We start from the raw sequence: 14,677 nt of genomic DNA, 5'->3' as shown, positions 1-14,677 counted from the left end.
GATAAACATACCTGAATTTGTCCAATAGAATCTCTGGTTTGCAACTGTTGGACTCATGATTACACCCTAGATCAGCTAGATGCAGGCAAGAGTGTAACTAAGAGGTATTGAACGTGTCATTGTCTGTCACCTCAAATGTTTCTCTCAATCTGTGTGCACCTATGTTTCATTCATTGGCTAGGTTATAGCAAACTCATGATGGGTATAGGGAACATTTGAGTATCATGTAAGCTCAGCAAAAAAAGAAACGTCCCTTTTTCAGGACCCCGTCTTTCAAAGATAACTGGTAAAAATCCAAATAACTTCACAGATCTTCATTGTAAAGGGTTTAAACACTGTTTCCCATGGATGTTCAATGAACCATGAAGAATTAATGAACATGTACCTGTGGAACGGTCAATAAAACACTAACAGCTTACAGACGGTAGGCAATTCTACTGACTCTGAAATACACCAAAAGAAAGATGCCCAGGGTCCCTGCTCATATGCATGAACGTGCCTTAGGCATGCTGCAAGGAGGCATGAGGACTACAGATGTGGCCAGGGTAATAAATCCTCATTGCACTGACAGCCCACGTATAACAACACCTGCACAGGATCGATACATCCGAACATCACACCTGCGGGACAGGTACAGAATGGAAACAACAACTGCCCGAGTTACACCAGGAATGCACAATCCCTCCATCAGTGCTCAGACTGTTCACAATAGGCTGAGAGAGACTGGACTGAGGGCTTGTAGGCCTGTTGTAAGGCAGGTCCTCATCAGACATCACCGGCAACAACTTTGCCTATGGGCACCAACCACCGACGCTGAACCAGACAGGACTGGCAAAAAGTGCTCTTCACTGATGAGTCGTAGTTCTGTCTCACCAGGGGTGATGGTCGGATTCTCGTTTATCATCAAAGGAATGAGCGTTACACCGAGGCCTATACTCTAAAGCGGGATTGATTTGGAGGTGAGGGTCCGTCATGGTCTGGGGCGGTGTGTCACAGCATCATCGGACTGAGCTTGTTGTCATTGGAGGCAATCTCGACGCTGTGCGTTACAGGGAAGACATCCTCCTCCCTCATGTGGTACCCTTCTTGCAGGCTCATCATGACCCTCCAGCATGACAATACCACCAGCCATACTGCTCGTTTTGTGTGTGATTTCCTGCAAGACAGGAATGTCAGTGTTCTGCAATGGCCAGTGAAGAGTCCAGATCTCAATCCCATTGAGCACATTTGGGACCTGTTGGATCGGAAGGTGAGGGCTAGGGCCATTCCCCCCAGAAATGTCCAGGAATTTGACAGGTGCCTTGGTGGAAGAGTGGGGTAACATCTCACAGCAAGAGCAGGCAAATCTAGTCCAGGAGGAGGAGATGCACTGCAATACATAATGCAGCTGGTAGCCACACCAGATACTGACTGTTACTTTTGATTTTGAACACCCCCCTTTGTTCAGAGACACATTATTCAATTTCCGTTATGCACATGTCTGTCAAACTTGTTCAGTTTATGTCTCAGTTGTTGAATCTTGTTATGTTCATACAAATATTTACACACGTTAAGTTTGCTGAAAGTAAACGCAGTTGACAGTGAGAGGACGTTTCTTTTTTAGCTGAGTTTCGTACCCCAAACCTATCGATGTTATATTGAACAGGGTGAATGGAAAATAAATGACAGTCATCCAAAACTCTATAATAGAAATAAGGACATGGTCATGAACAAAAAAGAAGTGTCCTCCCTCATCTTAAACATCACCGACTGCCACTGGTGTACATGCTACATTTTCAACAGCTTTTGGTTTGATTAATGGGCTTCCTAACTAGGAAATTAGTTCAAAGTGACACAAGCTTTTGTCTGTGTGTGTCATCCTCTTCCTCTTCCTGACAGTCAACAGAGTTGAAGGAACCCCATCTTACCCTCCCTCCTGCTCCTTGTTCCTGGTTCGTTAGCGGTGAGAGAACTTGATAAAAGCTGACAGCGCAGTTATGATGAATGCAAATGAAGGGGTGGAGGCAAATGCAAATGCTGAAAGCACAATGGAAAAGTGATTAAAAATCAGTTCAGTGTCTTTTATCTCCTGGTACTGCTCGTCCTGTGAAGGGGATTTCAAAGGCACAGACTTACGGTGGGGAGAACAAGTATTTGATACACTGACGATTTTGCAGGTTTTCCTACTTACAAAGCATGGAGAGATCTGTAATTTTTATCATAGGTACACTTCAACTGTGAGAGACGGAATATAAAACAAAAATCCAGAAAATCACATTGTATTATTTTTAAGTAATTAATTTGCATTTTATTGCATGACATAAGTATTTGATACATCAAGAAAGAATTAATATTTGGTACAGAAACCTTTGTTTGCAATTACAGAGATCATATGTTTCCTGTAGTTCTTAACCAAGTTTGCACACACTGCAGCAGGGATTTTGGCCCACTCCTCCATACAGACCTTCTCCAGATCCTTCAGGTTTCGTGGCTGTCGCTGGGCAATACGGACTTTCAGCTCCCTCCAAAGATTTTCTATTGGGTTCAGGTCTGGAGACTGGCTAGGCCACTCCAGGACCTTGAGATGCTTCTTACAGAGCCACTCCTTAGTTGCTCTAGCTGTGTGTTTTGGTGGAACACACACACATGCTGGAAGACCCAGCCACGACCCATCTTCAGTGCTCTTACTCAGAGAAGGAGGTTGTTGGCCAAGATCTCGCGATACATGGCCCCATCTATCCTCCCCTCAATACGGTGCACTCGTCCTGTCCCCTTTGCAGAAAGCATCCCCAAAGAATGATGTTTCCACCTCCATGCTTCACGGTTGGGATGGTGTTCTTGGGGTTGTATTCATCCTTCTTCTTCCTCCAAACACAGCGAGTGGAGTTTAGACCAAAAAGTTATATTTTTGTCTCATCAGACCACATGACCTTCTCCCATTCCTCCTCTGGATCATCCAGATGGTCATTGGCAAACTTCAGACGGGCCTGGACATGTGCTGGTTTGAGCAGGGGGACCTTGCGTGCGCTGCAGGATTTTAATCCATGATGGCGTAGTGTGTTACTAATGGTTTTCTTTGAGACTGTGGTCCCAGCTCTCTTCAGGTCATTGACCAGGTGCTGCCATGTAGTTCTGGGCTGATCCCTCACCTTCCTCGTGATCATTGATGCCCCACGAGGTGAGATCTTGCATGGAGCCCCAGACCGAGGGTGATTGACCGTCATCTTGAACCTCTTCCATTTTCAAATAATTGCTCCAACAGTTGTTGCCTTCTCACCAAGCTGCTGGCCTATTGTCCTGTAGCCCATCCCAGCCTTGTGCAGGTCTATAATTTTTTCCCTGATGTCCTTACACAGCTCTCTGGTGTTGGCCATTGTGGGGAGGTTGGAGTCTGTTTGATTGAGTGTGTGGACAGGTTTCTTTTATACAGGTAACGAGTTCAAACAGGTGCAGTTAATACAGGTAATGAGTGGAGAACAGGAGGGCTTCTTAAAGAAAAACTAACAGGTCTGTGAGAGTCGTAATTCTTACTGGTTGGTAGGTGATCAAATACTTATGTCATGCAATAAAATGCAAATTAATTACTTAAAAATCATACAATGTGATTTTCTAGATTTTTGTTTTAGATTCTGTCTCTCACAGTTGAAGTGTACCTGTGATTTTAAAAAATACAGACCTCTACATGCTTTGTTAGTAGGAAAACCTGCAAAATCGTGAGTATATCAAATACTTGTTCTCTCCACTGTAGGTCTTGGAGCCTTTCACCAGCACTCATTTCAACGTTCCCCCCCCCCTCCCAGAGAGGACTTAATGTATCTAGTTTTTTAGGCTGCCCTCCATCTTCTGCCTTCTATCGTATACCTTCCAAGTGCAGGACTACTTAAAGCAAGCAGTTTGGCAAAGTTGTCGCATGTCATTGTCTCACTTAGCCCCACTCTAGTTTCATCTGAGAGAATTACTGTCATTGTGGAGGTGTAACTACAGTATACAAGTTTTCTTAGTTCTCAAGTGCATAGTAAGTCCCATCTGAAGAGATAGTGTCAGTTATTATAAAAGAGCTTCTGCTGTTTGTTGGTTGTTTACAATGGTAAATTCCCTGTAACATTAACATCTGTCTATGCTTCATTGTCTGCTATAGTGATGCTCTCATCATCTTAGCATCTCCCACACATACACAGTGCTGTGAGAATTTATACATTTCTATAGAGCGAATCAGACATTGGAATATGTGCAACAGCAAAATGCCTTCCCTGGAACTCTGACTCATAAGTCAGGGACTAATATCTCCTAAATCTGCATGAAAGTATGGAGACATTTTTTTTATTATTATGCCTAAGCTCGTTTCTGAGTCAGAGGAGGGTCTGCCTCAAAATGCAAGTGTTACGTTGTGTCATTTTACAATATGAATAATGGATGCAGTCTTTCTTTTGGGGTCTAAGGTCTTCTCCTTCCAGTGGGTGGGCTTTGTCTTTGCTTGTCTCACTCCACTCTCATTCCCTCTGTTTTCTTTTCATGGCTTCATGTTGTGGTTATATTTAAACCTGAAAGTACAGCTCAATGTTCCTATTGCAGTTTGTTCTGTAGAGTAGGATGGTCTTAGAGGGCAGGGCGCAGTGGGAATGAAGTGCCTCTCCTCCATGCTCTTTAGGGTTCACCTTTATATCTCTCAAATGATCGTAGGCGAACAGCCGCTAGTAAAGATGAGGTCAAGCGTATTGCCTGCCTTGTGAGTGGGAGGGGACTGGGAAAGGGTAGGTAAAAGGAGGCAAGGAGGGGAAAGTGAGAGTTGGTAAGAAATTAAGATGTTGGGAGGTTGAAGTCGCCACATTCTTGTTCTGAATACATGCTCAGACCAGTTGGCAAGTGTCTTCACAGACATTTTCAATCTATCCTTGTCCCAGTCTGTTATCCCAACCTGTGTCAAGCTGACCACCATTGTCCCTGTTTACAAGCACGCCAAGGTAACCTGCCTAAATGACCATTGCCCTGTAGCACTAACATCTGTAGTTATAAAGTGCTTTGAAAGGCTCGTCATGACACACATTAACACCATCATCCCAGACACCCTAGACCCACTTAAATTTGCATACCGCCCCAACAAATCCACAGATGATGCAATCTCAATAGCACTTCACACTGCCGTCTACCATCTGGACAAGAGGGAACAGAACTATGTGAGAATGTTGTTCATAGACTACAGCTCAGTGTTCAACACCATAGTCCCGTCCATGCTCATCACCAAGCTAGGGATCCTTGGACTGAACTCCTGACTCTGCAACTGGATCCTGGACTTCCTGATGGGCTTGCCCCATGCAGTGAGGGTAGGCAATAACACCTCCTTCACACTGACCCTCAACACAAGGGGTCAGTGTGACTGCATGGCTGACTGCATGACTGCATGTCTATGCACGACTCCAACACTATCAATAAGTTTGCTGACGACATGACGATGGTAGGGCTGATCATCAGCGATGATGAGTCAGCCTACAAGAAGGAGGTCAGAGACTTAGCAGTATAGTGCCAGAACAGCAAAATCTCCCTCACTGTCAGTAAGACCAAGGAGCTGATTGTGTACTATAGGAGAAAGAGGGGAGAGCACGCCTTCCAAATCGACAGGACTGTTGTGGAGTTGGTTGATTGCTTCAAGTTCCTTGTTGTCCACATCACTACTGCCCTAACATGGTCCACATACACCCACACAGTCATGAAGAGGGCACGGCAGTGCCTCTTCCCCAATCAGGAGTCTGAAAAGATTTGGCATGGGCCCTCGGATCCTCAAAAGGTTCTACAGCAAGACCATCGTGAGCATCTTGATTGGCTGCATCACCACTTGGTATGGCAAATTCACCACTCTTGAACACAAAGTGCTACAGAGGGTGGTGCAGCACAGTACATCTTCAGAGGAAGACCCCAAAAATTGCCAAAGAATCCAGCCACTCAAGCCATAGACTGTTGACTGCCACCATCCGGCAAATGGTACTGTAGCATTGGCTCTTGGACCAACAGGCTCCGAGAAAGCTTCTACCCTCAAGCCATAGGATTGCTAAATAGCCAGACTGCCAAACAGTTAATAGCCAAACTATTTGCACTGACTTTATCTTGCACTGACCCTACGTACCCTCACTAAACTATATACTGTATACAAACCATATAAAAGCTCACACACATTAAATTGACACTCAACTGCCGAGCAGTTGCCACACCAGGCAGTGATGCAACCCGTCAGGATGCTCTCAATAGGGCAGCTGTAAAACCTTTTGAGGATCTGAGGACCCATGCCAAGTCTTTTCAGTCTCCTGAGGGGAAATAGGTTTTGTCGTGCCCTCTTCAACAACTGTTTTGGTGTGCTTGGACCATGTTAGTTTGTTGGTGATGTAGATGCCAAGGAACTTGAAGCTCTCAACCTGCTCCACTACAGCCCCGTAGATGAGAATGGGGGCGTGCTCAGTCCTGCTTTTCCTGTAGTCTGCAATCATCTCCTTTGTCTTGATCACGTTGAGGGAGAGGTTGTTGTCCTGGCACCACAGTCAGGTCTCTGACCTCCTCCCTATAGGCTGTCTCATCGTTGTCGGTGATCAAGCCAGTTGTAAACTGTTGTGTCATCAGCAAACTTAACGATAGTGTTGGAGTCGTGCCTGGCCATGTAATCATGAGTGAACAGGGAGTACAGGAGGGGACTGAGCACGCACACCTGAGGAGCCCCCGTGTTGAGGATCAGCGTGGTGGATGTGTTGTTACCTACCCTAACCAACCGCCCGTCATAAAGTCCAGGATCCAGTTGCAGAGGGAGGTGTTTAGTCCCAGGGTCCTTAGCTTAGTGATGAGCTTTGAGGGCAACATGAACGCTAAGCTGTAGTCAATGAATAGCATTCTCACGTAGGTGTTCCTTTTGTCCAGGTAGGAAAGGGCAGTGTGGAGTGCAATACAGATTGCATCATCTGTGGATCTGTTTGTGTGGTATGCAAATTGGAGTGGGTCTAGGGTTTCTGGGATGATGGTGTTGATGTGAGCAATGACCAGCCTTTCAAAGCATTTAATGGCTACAAACCTGAGTGCTATGGGTCGGTAGTCATTTAGGCACATTACCTTAGTGTTCTTGGGCACAGGGACAACGGTGGTCTGCTTGAAACATGTTAGTATTACAGACTCAGACAAGAAGAGGTTGAAAATGTCAGTGAAGACACCTGCCAGTTGGTCAGCGCATGCTCAGAGTACATGTCCTGGTATTCTGTCTGGCCCTGCGGCCTTGTGAATGTTGATTTGTTTAAAGGTCTTACTCACATCGGCTGTGGAGAGCGTGATCACACAGTCGTCCAAAACAGATTATGCTTTTATGCATAGCAGTTATTAATCTCGTCTGGTAGGCTTGTGTCACTGGGCAGCTCTCGGCTGTGCTTCCCATTGTAGTCTGTAATAGTTTGCAAGCCCTGCCACATCCGACGAGCATCGGAGCTGGTGTGGTACAATTCGATCTTAGTCCTGTATTGTTGCGTTGCCTGTTTGATGGTTCGTCAGAGGGCATAGCGTGATTTCTTCCGGGTTAGTCACACTTCTTTAACTTCTTGACGCTACCCATCCCTTTAGCGGGATAACTGTCATCAACAACCGCTGAATTGCACAGCGCCACATTAAAATAATATTACTAAAAATATTTATATTCATGAAATCACAAGTGCAATATTGCAAAACACAGTTCAGCCTTTTGTTAATCCACCTGTCGTCTCAGATTTTGAAAATATGTTTTACAGCGAAAGTTTATCGATCACTCAACAAAACATTATGAACATAGCATCAAAGTAGCTTGGTCACGAAAATCAGAAAAGCAAATCAAATTAATCGCTTACCTTTGATGATCTTCGGATGTTTTCACTCACGAGACTCCCAGTTACACAATAAATGTTCCTTTTCTTCCATGAAGACTATTTTTATATCCAAAATACCTCCGTTTGTTTGGCGGTCAAGACAAAAAATTCCAAATAATATCCGTAATGTCCACAGAAACATGTCAAACGTTTTTTATAATCAATCCTCAGGTTGTTTTTAAAATATATAATCGATAATATATCAACCGCAACTGTCTTTATCAGTAGGAGAGGGAGAGACAATGGCTGCCCAAACTGTTGCACGAGTAAAACTCATGCGAACACCTGGCGTGATGTTATCTTTCTTGCTCATTTTTCAAAATAAAAGCCTGAAACTATGTCTTGAAGACTTTTGACACCTTGAGGAAGCGATAGGAAAATGATTCTGGTTGATATCCCTTTAAATGGAGCAAAGGCAGGCTATGGAACATGGATTTTTCTAAATAGAAGCCACTTCCTGGTTTGATTTTCCTCAGGGTTTCGCCTGAAGAATCAGTTCTGTTATACTCACAGACAATATTTTGACAGTTTTGGAAACTTTAGAATGTTTTCTATCCTAATTATATGCATATTCTAGCATCTGGTCCTGAGAAATAGGCCGTTTACTTTGGGAACGTTATTTTTCCAAACATAAAAATAGTGTCCCCTAGCTTCAAGAGGTTAAAGTGGCAGCTCTACCATTTAGCTCAGTATAGATGTTGCCTGTAATCCATGCCTTCTGGTTGGGGTATGTTCGTACAGTCACTGTGGGGACTACGTCCTCAATGCACTTATTGATAAAGCCAGTGACTGATGTGGTGTACTCCTCAATGACATTGGAAGAATCCAGAAACATATTCCGGTCTGGGCTAGCAAAACAGTCCTGTAGTTTAGCATCTGCTTCATCTGACCACTTTTTTTTATAGACCGAGTCACTGATGTTTCCTGCTTTAATTTTTGCTTGTAAGCAGGAATCAGGAGGATAGAGTTATGTTCAGATTTGCCAAATGTAGGGTGAGCGAGAGCTTTGTACGCGCCTCTGTGTGTGGAGTGAATGTGGTCTAGAATCTTTTTCTCTCTGGTTGCAAATATAACATGCTGATAGAAATTAGGTCAAACTGATTTAATTTTCCCTGCATTAAAGTCCCCGGCCACTAGGGGCGCCACCTCTGGATGTTTGAGTGCGCCTTTAGTGCCAACCTTGGTCTGTGGTGGTATGTAGACAGCTACGAAAAATACAGATGAAAACTCTCTAGGTAGATAGTGTGGTCTACAGCTTTAGTATCCCTCAGGCGAGCAAAACCTTGAGACATCCTTAGATATCATGCACCAGCTATTGTTTACAAATATACATAGGCCCCCGCTCCGTGTCTTACCAGAGGCTGCTCTTCTGTCCTGCCGATAGAGTGTATAACCCTCCAGCTGTATGTTCTTAATGTCATCGTTCAGCCACGACTCGGTGAAACATAAGATAATACAGTTTTTAATGTCCCGTTGGTAGGATATCCGTGCTTTCAGTTCACCCCATCTATTTTCCAGCGATTGAACGTTAGCTAGCAGAACGGAAGGCAAGGGCAGTTTAGCCACTCGTCACCTCATCTCTTTCCTCAAAACCTAAAATCTACACCAGTTGTATTCGGAGCTTGTGACAAATAATATTTTATTTGATATGATTTGATCTGTGGGCACCTGTACATTGTTCACCATTGTTGTTGCTACAAGGTGGAACTGGTTCTGAAGTAATCACGAAGGATTACATGATCAGCGAAGGATCATCTAGTGGCCTACATAGATCCACCTCCATCACATCAGGGCTCTTCAAAAACATTGCAGAAAGTGGTACCACTTAGATATGCATTTTTTTGGTGGGGGGTTTCCTTTACTATGGGCATTGGTTTATTTCTGAATTGTTGTATTTAATTGCTTACTTGAGATTACTGTTTTTCTAAATTCTTGAAATACATTTTTTAGGAATAATAATAATAATAATTTGTCTCTGAAAATACTGGTGCATATTCATTTCTGGATAAGCACCCAGCTTAATTTAATTATATACACCATTTTTTTATTTAACCAGGCAAGTCAGTTAAAGAACAAATTCTTATTTACAATGACTGCCAAAGAACAGTGGGGTTAACTGCCTTGTATAACAACAGATAATTAACTAGTCAGCTTGGGGATTTGACCTAGTGACCTTTCAGTTACTGTCCCAATGCGCTAACCACTATGCTACCTGCCACCCAGTAAAACTATGGTTACAAATGCATGATTTATTACCAAGCCTGAGTAATGTGCACATATTCAGTTTAAATATTCATTGGAATATTAATGTATGTTTCCAACTCCTCAATAATAACTTCATACAAAGGTTACATTTTAGCACCAATTGCCAGTTACAGGGAGGAGATACAGTATGTTACTCAAATTAGGTCATATGGACACTTGGAGTCAGAACGCCCTACAGTCTGATAAGTAGCTTATCACCATCAATGACAGAGAGCTGTTATGGATATTATTGAGTCCAATTTTACACAGGCTGTTCATTTGTCAAGAAGGTAATTTGTCTGTGATTATGAGCAAGCCACAAAGGACAACACCTCTAACAATCTCTTGGGAGACTGAAACAAATGAGAGGCCATGCATACATTTAGACTGATTACTTTGGGACCTCTTAGCACATGATAAAAAATATACAAATCCATTAAATAGTTATCACTAAATTACTTTCTGTGAAAAGGAGCCAAGAATGGCCTCGGTGACCTTCTCCTTTTGTCCTTTCTCCCTCAAACCCTGGAGATGTGGACTTGAGACCTGCACGCTGAGTAAAAAGGGATGTTGGGAGTATGCCTTGTTCAAACACTGTCTACAGAGCACTAAATCCCTTAATTAGCAGGCCTGGGAGAGCAGTCCCCAGGGAGCTCTGTTAAACGTGGTCCTGCTCCACACACTCTCCAATCCCATTTGCAGTTTTTTTTAAGACTTCAGGGTAATGGTGCTTGAGGGTGTGCAGAGGAAGCGGTAGAGGGGGAGGGGGGCATGGACAGTTAGTGGTATAAACCGTTCTGTCGAGTTGACTGAGAAGGGAAAATAAATAGTTTTCCACTTTGTTATATTTCTTTAGAGTTGATAGATGTAGGAGAAGGGGCTGTATCTTTAAAGGCTCTGACCTTGTCGTAGCCAATAAGTTCAGAGCAGTTTTACCATACACCCTTTCAAATGTAGTGGTTGATAAGATTAATATCCTGGATTTGAGGGCCTTTTGATTCTCTTCCCAGGCCTTCTCTCAAATGTCCTCTCAAACACGTTTTGCCTTTGTATTTAATGCCGTGATATTGCTACTGAGGCTGTAGCAGTCAGGATGCAAAGGCACAAAGTTAAGCAGCATGTGCAAAGCACTAGAATGTGAGGCTTTACATGTACAGAGAAAAGGCAGACATGTTCAATATTATTTGTGTTTAACAGCATTGAGGCCTGGTCTCTGGCTGGTCTATCCAGTTGCGCTCAGGTTTTTTTTTTTGACAAACCTCAGCTGTCAAAGACATTGACATCCTCTTCAAAGTGTAAATATTACTCTGCCCTGGATTTCTTACATAACAAGGGGATATTGTTTTTTAATATGAAATTAGTTGGTCACTGTTCACGTGTGTCTAGAAAACTTAGCTGCTATGGCTTTTCCACTTACCACATTTTACAAGTGTTTTTACATACAGTAGATTTTCTACCATGCAGTAGAAATTCTAGTTTCAATCTGGAAATGGAATGAAGATGAAGAGGAATTGTGAAATGCAGAAAGGGGAATAAAAACAATTGAGAACTGATTAGATAAATGTATGGCTACTGTACATTTAATGTTAGGCTCTACTGTTATCCCTGGCCATCTGCACCTGTGATGCCTCTAACAGCTAATCATGCTCCTGTTTGAGACCGGCCTCTGTTAGACAGCTAATGGAGTTGTCTAATATTAATTTCCAGCCATACGTCCTGCATCAATATGCAATTAAGAGGTGTGGAAATGAAAGGCACTCTGGCCAGCAGACGTTTTCCCCCTTTGTTCTAATCAATGAATCGCTTTGGCATCTTTGTTTGAAAACCCCAAATGGATTTAGACGTAAAAGTGACACATGAAACATCTCTATTCCCAGGCCAGCACTACTGATGTGGGATCTTATCAATTGAGAGATTCATGGAGGAACTCCCACTGGGCTCTCTTTTAACCCTCTCCCCTGGTTACACACACTGTTTCTATTTCCTATAAAGGCTCAGAGAAGTCAAACGGACCAGAACAGTGCTACTGCCGCATTCTGCTTCCTTTACGCCGGGTGTGAAGGGAAATTCACAGGAAGTGTTTCATGTGATAATATAGCAGACAGAATATCTAATACCCCCCACGAGAATGCAGCAACTGGGAAAGCATTAAACATTCAGAGTAGCAAGGAAATGCAGATGTCTTAGACTTAGACATTCTCCTCAACTGATGTTGTCACTGTGACAGCCATCTGAATTTACATAGTGATTCATCCATTTATTCAACTCAACCCCTTTTCACATGCCTGGACATCCACTTCTATATCAGCCTTGATTGATTTGTTATTGATTTACACATTCAGTGAAAGGTTGCTATCTTAGGAACTTGCATTCAAAAAAGCATCACCAGTATATTGTAATATGTATCACATGCTAAGCATCTCATTTGATGTGGGGTCTATTTCCTTTTTCCTCCGCTTAACTCCCATTGCTCCACTCTGCTGTGAAGTTGTGCTCACATGTTTTACTTTTGCAGTGACAAGCTTGTAGGTTTCCCCTAAGACAGCCAGACGATAGACTGCTGATACTGTATGATATGCATGAGCTCCGCTCCACATCTTCAACCAGCCCCATTGGACCACAGGATCCCCTGTGTTCAGGTGATCCTGAACACAGCATAGGGCCCTAGCCAACAGCCCTGCTTTATGACACAAACAATACTGAGCACACTGTGTCAATGTATTTAGCCGTCATGTGTTGTTGCCTAACCTGTCCTTTTCTCTTTCCACAGCACCTCCAAACAACATCTCAGTTTCGGCAGAGAACTGTCCAGCTCCATTCAGCCGGTACCAGGCCCAGAACTTCACACTGCTGTGCACTGCAAAGGGAGGCAAACCTGCACCTTCAGTGAGTCACATTTAGGCACTTGAACATGATATACAGTGCACATTCAGTGCAGTATATATAGGGACAGACACACATATGACTTGAAGCCAATTCACTGTTAACAATAATTCTGAAAGGTTCCAGTCATGTGTACCCCACCGCATTGAGCCGTGACCACAGTCACGGTTGAAGCATACATTATGAGGAAAAGTAGTTGTAGAGGGGGATGTTTGAAGAGATACATTTCAATGGAAGTTTGACTTGTGAATCATAATTACTACAAATACACCTGGCAATGTAATCACTATAGAGATTATTTAAAAAAAATATCAACCAGAGACACATGTGTAGTCCGAGTTAGGATCATTAATCTTATCACAAAGTGAATCATTAATAATGATTGTACCAGGAATTGCCATTAGACATCGTAATGGCCCCCAATGCTATTCCCTCAACTTTTTGAGATGGCAGACAGGGTAGTAGAGATAGCTGAATCCTCATGCTCCTCTGTCTTCTAGCATATGAGCTGCTTGAGTGAAGCCACTCGTTGTTCATCCCTACTGGTCCATTAATCATGGTCCACGGGTGTATCATAATGTATTCCAGATCCATCTCACAGCTTATCTCCTGCAATTATGAACCCAGTGAGAGGTGAATACAAGGTGAACATTATTTCCGTCTCTCAGGTACTGACTGACTGGTTATATAAAGCAACACGAGTACATTCAATCGTCTTCCTAGCACTCTGGTATAAGGATCCCACAGTCATTACACTCTTGCGCTGCTGGACTTTTCTACCAACCTTGTTGGAGGAAATGAGATAGATCTGAAAGGCCATCTCTCCAAACATGCCTGTACTCTGTTCATTAGACTCCCTGAGTAGCCCTGGTAATAGGGAGAATCAACTCATGCAATTGGTTAGAAATTTGGTTTCAGAGATGGTGATGACTCATCAAATCACTGATGCTTCTACGGACTTGGTCAGACTGTAATCTTCTGTCTAAATACATATAGAAGGTAGTATAAAGACTAAATGCTGACCATGCATGGCCATTATTTGCTCTTCCTGCTCTGGAGCAAATATCAAATATCAAATCAAATCAAATTGTATTGGGCAAATACACATGGTTAGCAGATGTTACTGTGAGTGTAGCGAAAGGCTTATGGATCCGACAGTGCAGCAGTATCTAACAGGAAATATCTAATAATTCCACAACAAAAAACCTAATATCTAACAATTTCCACAACAAAACCTAATACGCACAATCTCGTAAAGGAATGACATGAGAATATATAAGTATAAAATACATGGATGAAATACAGCAGTGACAGAGCAGCTAAGATGAAATAGATCATAAAGAATAGAATATTGAAGGATACAGTATACATGATACACTAATGAGATGAGTAATACGAGATAAGTAAACATTCTTAAATGGCATTATTAAAGTGACTAGTGTTCCATTTATTAAAGTGGCCAATGATATCAAGTCTGCAGCCGCCTTTCTGTGCTAGTGGTGACTGTTTAACAATCTGATGGCTTTGAGATAAAAACTATTTTTCAATCTCTCTGTCCCAGCTTTCATGCACTTGTCCTGACCTCGCCTTCTGGGTGGAATCTTGGTGAACAGGCCGTGGCTCGAGTGGTTGTTGTCCTGGATTATCTTTTTAGCCTTCCTGTGACATCGGGTGCTGTAGGTGTCCTGGAGGATAGGTAGTTTGCCCCC

General features: G+C 43.0%; 1 protein-coding gene across 2 annotated transcripts in view; it reads left to right on the top strand.

Annotated features, from left to right (window-relative positions):
* LOC118400213 (immunoglobulin superfamily member 21-like) overlaps window positions 1-14,677 on the top strand; it is a 285,623-nt gene that overhangs the window by 226,526 nt on the left and 44,420 nt on the right. For both annotated transcript variants that reach the window (XM_035796847.2, XM_035796848.2), the window contains exon 5: window positions 12,856-12,971. In XM_035796847.2, the coding sequence (XP_035652740.1) occupies window positions 12,856-12,971 (116 nt within the window). The remainder of the gene's footprint in view (window positions 1-12,855; window positions 12,972-14,677) is intronic.

This window comes from Oncorhynchus keta, chromosome 21 (assembly GCF_023373465.1).
Source record: "Oncorhynchus keta strain PuntledgeMale-10-30-2019 chromosome 21, Oket_V2, whole genome shotgun sequence".
Classification (NCBI taxonomy): domain Eukaryota; kingdom Metazoa; phylum Chordata; class Actinopteri; order Salmoniformes; family Salmonidae; genus Oncorhynchus; species Oncorhynchus keta.
The sequence above is the reverse complement of the archived record's forward strand: the minus strand, read 5'-3'. Positions and strand labels throughout refer to the sequence as shown.